The sequence below is a fragment of the Otolemur garnettii genome, unplaced genomic scaffold (genome assembly GCF_000181295.1).
Source record: "Otolemur garnettii isolate 467f Iridium unplaced genomic scaffold, OtoGar3 scaffold00221, whole genome shotgun sequence".
Taxonomy (NCBI): domain Eukaryota; kingdom Metazoa; phylum Chordata; class Mammalia; order Primates; family Galagidae; genus Otolemur; species Otolemur garnettii.
In genome coordinates, this window is record NW_003852616.1 from 1,648,609 (window position 1) to 1,652,997 (window position 4,389).

Below are 4,389 nucleotides of genomic sequence, written 5' to 3' on the forward strand. Positions count from 1 at the left end.
GCTGGGGATTTGAACCCGCCACCTTAGGTGTATGTGGCTGGCGCCTTAGCTGCTTGAGCCACAGGCGCCGAACCAGAACAGTGAGTTATTAATAAAGTAGCTCCTTCATAATTCTTGGTACAAAATATTGGATACATGTGTACTGAATAGCAAATAAATTACAAGTAAAATACCAAATTCCACGAATGAAACTGAACTCTTAAATGACCTTCAAACTTTCAAATATATCTTGCCAATAAGTTGTAGAATTTTTAAGAGACGTAGATGAGCATATGTAGAATGAAGTTCTAAGTATATCAGTATTTTGAGTTTTATAGCACACTTGTAATTCAAGTAAGTATAAGTGATAAAGGGCTAATTTTGCTTTTAAAGTAGAGTTAAGCATTGCTATTTTATGTAGTGACATAAGCTTATTAACATTCATATACTACTCTAATGTGGGGTCTCTATTTCCTTTAAATATGTAATATAATTACATTTTCTTTAATATTAATTTTACTTCCTCCTTAGAAGGAAACCTGCTTATCTGTAAATTACATTTCAAATCTAATTATCATGTCCGTTTGCAGATGGCTTAATAAAGAAAAACAATCACATGATAAATTTGAACTGACTCTTTGGACTTTTTATAATTGGAATAGAACAAATGATTGGCTTTCTAGTGGGAAAGGAAAATTTAAAATAAGATACCATGAGAACAACTCAGGTTAAAAGCCCTCAAAATCAAGGTGGTTATATAGCACAAAGGGAAAATCAGATGAAATGTAGAGAGAGATTAGGCTTCTGAGTCACATAAAAGCTTATTGTTTATGAAAGTTACATCAAACCGACCGCTCCCTACTCCACTGACTGCTATTCATCCTCTACTAGGAAGCTACCTCTGAAATCTCTCAGCCGAGGTGACACTTCTTCGAGGTTTCCATCATTATGTTCACTGCTGTATTTACAGGACTCTATTATAATTGTGACTATAATTATTATTGAAAAAGCTATTTTATTGGTTCTTCTGGTTCTGCCCTTTTCCCATTTTAGTTTAGTTTCAACAATGTAGCCAAATTTTTTGAAATTTACCTTTTGTCTGATCATGCAACTGTTCTGGTCAAAATCCTCCACTGGGTTCTCAGTTTACATGGAGCAAAAGCCACAATACGACCTGTACTGCCCTCTCTCCCCTCCATGCCACCCACTCACTGCCTGACTTGGTCAGCCATTCCCCTGGCTCCCTCTGCCCCTGCCATTTGGCCTCCTTAATGCTCATTACATTTAACAAGCCTGCTCCTGCCTCAAGGCTCTTGGAACACTCTTCCCACTTACTTCCTTACTTCCTTCCCACTTACTTCTCTGTATAAATGCTATTACCTGAATGCCTTAAAGGAAATACTTGTTGCCTTTCTACAGTATTCCCTATTCCTTTTACTCAATTTGATTTTTTTTTTCACTATTGCACTAATAACTATATGACTATAAGATACAGTGAGACCAACCCAGGCTAAAAGCCCTAAAAATCAAGAAGTAGTATAGCACAAAGGGAAAATCAGATGAAACAGAGAGGTGTTTATTTGCTTTTAGTGTCTCTTTCCACTAGAAGGGTGATTCTCAACCTTCCTAATGCTGCAAACCTTAATACAGCCCAAAGGGGTGGTGACCCACAGGTTGAGAACTGCTGCACTAGACTATGTATAAGCTCCATGAAGCCAAGGGCATTTGCTCAGTGCTGTTTTCTTGAGTGCCGAGCACAGAACTCAATGAATACTTGTCAAATAAATGAATAAGGGTACTTTAAGTGTAATTTACACTTGAGGTAATAAACTTTTTTTTTTTTTTTTTTGCAGTTTTTGGCCGGGGCTAGGTTTGAACCCACCACCTCCAGTGTATGGTGACGGCGCCCTTGAGATAAACTTTTATATGACTCAAAAGAGTTTACAATGGATGAGAAAACAGAAAAATAACTCCGTAAAACTCATCAATATCATTATAAAGACCATTCAAGATTTTGAATCCTGAGATCTCTGGAACATAGTAAATATTGAACTAATGTTTTTTATTAGAAGGGTAAAGATGTTGATCATCCTGTATTGAAAATACATAAAAATTTTAAAAGGGTAAAATACATAAAAAAGATTATCCACTAAATTGTATCTTGGGACATACCTGTTTGAATTCTGAATCTTTTCCCACCATAACTTGAAGACTGTAAATAACTGGATCACCTTTCATTGGCTGTAAACATTCCCATGTAATTTCACAAATGTGATCATTTATTTTCTCTATTTTCGGGGCTATAGAAAACAAATATAAATATGCTCATTTAATTTTTAGAGTGGCACATCACACAGAAACATCACAGAGAAATCAAAATCAACAAACTTTTAAAACCCAGTTATAAACTTGACATAGATATCAGTGAATTTTTGAAATTTACATACAAAGAGGTTAAAATTAGCGCTCTTCTTAAAGCCAAAGAGACACTAATCTGGATGAGGAAAGAGAAAAATAACTAAGTGAAACTCATCAATATCATTAGAAAGACTGTTCAAGAAGAGTTCAGCTAACCACTGGCTTGCTAATGAAATACACGATCCAGAATACAGTTCTGGAAATTTTTGTGATTAGTGAAATTTCAGTCTTTTTGGCTAAAAGTATATACTGCAACCTTGCCACGGTTATTTTAAAATAAAAAACTCTCTAAAATTAATTTAAAAGATATATTTATTAATGTATTCAAATCTGTGTGTATACATATGTGTGTGTATAAATTTGAAAAATCCAAAGCAAGTCAGAATTTGTTTTGCATAACAACTAGGCACGCCCCTTGAAACTCAAATGAATTAAACAGCAACATCTCAAAACATTTAAATAATCAGTTTGTGATTTTTTTAAAGTAACAATAGCAGAAATAGCAAGTGACTCTTAAGAAAACCAGCCTATCTATTCTATTTAGTATTTTTATGTTAGATCATTAAAAAATAAGTGATAAAACCATTATTTGTCTGAGTATCACATGTGTCAGACAACATGGCTTTTATTATTGAGTGACTTCCCTGTATGATGTTTTATAATACAACTGCTGGCCACACATTGGATGCTAAATTTTAGTGACAATGAACAAAGTTCATCAAAATGCATTTAAAAATATTTATAAAAGAAAACGATTTCAGAATGTATAACTTACCTTTCAAGGCAGCTGGGACAGATTTTGGAGTAGTGAAAATATATTCTTGAGAGAGGGGACCTTCTCCAGCTTCATTACAAGCTTGAATACAGAATTTATAGGATGTTGACTCATTAAGTCTTTGTACTTTGTATGTATGACACGGTCCTCTATATAAGGATACAAACCTAAAATGGAAATAACTCTTTAGTAAATAAACCTTAGACTATCTTATGAAAAAAAATATATATATATTTTTGAAAAATATTTTAAAAACTACTGAAACTATATAGTTGGGGACATTATTTGGGAGTAATGTGTGTCATCCCAAAAATTTAATGCAGGAACTGTTTGTCACTTCTAATAAATACCTGTGTTTTTCATCAGATGATGAAAATCACAGATTTGGTAAAGTTCCCAAACTGGTTTGGTTTCTTGAAAGTCTGTTGCTAATTTTGTGTCCAGCTCTCATAATTGTTTCTTCCCAGGCTTCTGGTACAGCTCAGCTTGTCTCTGAATGCTGTCTTTAATGTATACATTTTTTTTTTAAAGACAGTCTTGTTCTGTTGTCCTGGCTAGAGTGAGTCACTGTAGCTCACTGCAATATCCAACTCTTAGGCTTAAGCTATTCTCTTGCCTCAGCCTCCCTAGTAGCTGGGACTACAGACGTGCAACACCACACCTGGCTAGTTTTTTCTATTTTTAGTAAGGACGAGGTCTTGCTCTGACTCAGGCTGGTGTGAACTCCTCAGCTCAGGTGATCCTCTCGCCTTGGCCTCCCTGAAAACTGTAGTCAGGTTAAAAGCGAAAGAATATTAAGTCTTGTTTTCTTTCTTTCCTTTTTTTTTTTTTTTTTTTTGAGACAGAGCCTCAAGCTGTCACCCTGGGTAGAGTGCCATGGCTTCACTGCTCAAAGCAACTTCCAACTCCTGGGCTCAAGTGAGTCTCCTGCCTCCACCTCCCAAGTAGCTGGGATCTCAGGCACCGGCCACAACGCCCAGCTATTTTTTTTTTTTGGTTGCAGCCATTATTGTTGTTTGGCGGGTCCGGGCTGGATTTGAACCCGCCACCTTAGGTGTATGTGGCTCGCATCTTAGCCACTTGAGCCACAGGCGCTGAGCCAAGTCTTGTTTTCTTAATCTATGATTTTTTTTTTTGGAGACGGAGCCTCACGCTATCCCCCTGGGTAGAGTGCCATGGCATCACGCTCACAGCAACCTCCAACTCCTGGGCTCAAG

At 36.2% G+C, this 4,389-nt stretch overlaps 1 protein-coding gene across 5 annotated transcripts in view; it reads right to left on the bottom strand.

The window, feature by feature from the left end:
• FNDC3A (fibronectin type III domain containing 3A) overlaps positions 1-4,389 on the bottom strand; it is a 220,253-nt gene that overhangs the window by 9,794 nt on the left and 206,070 nt on the right. For all 5 annotated transcript variants that reach the window (XM_023508068.1, XM_023508069.1, XM_023508067.1 and 2 more), the window contains 2 exons: positions 3,173-3,339; positions 2,152-2,279 (listed from right to left, as the gene is read on the bottom strand). In XM_023508068.1, coding sequence (XP_023363836.1) covers positions 2,152-2,279; positions 3,173-3,339 — 295 coding nt within the window. The remainder of the gene's footprint in view (positions 1-2,151; positions 2,280-3,172; positions 3,340-4,389) is intronic.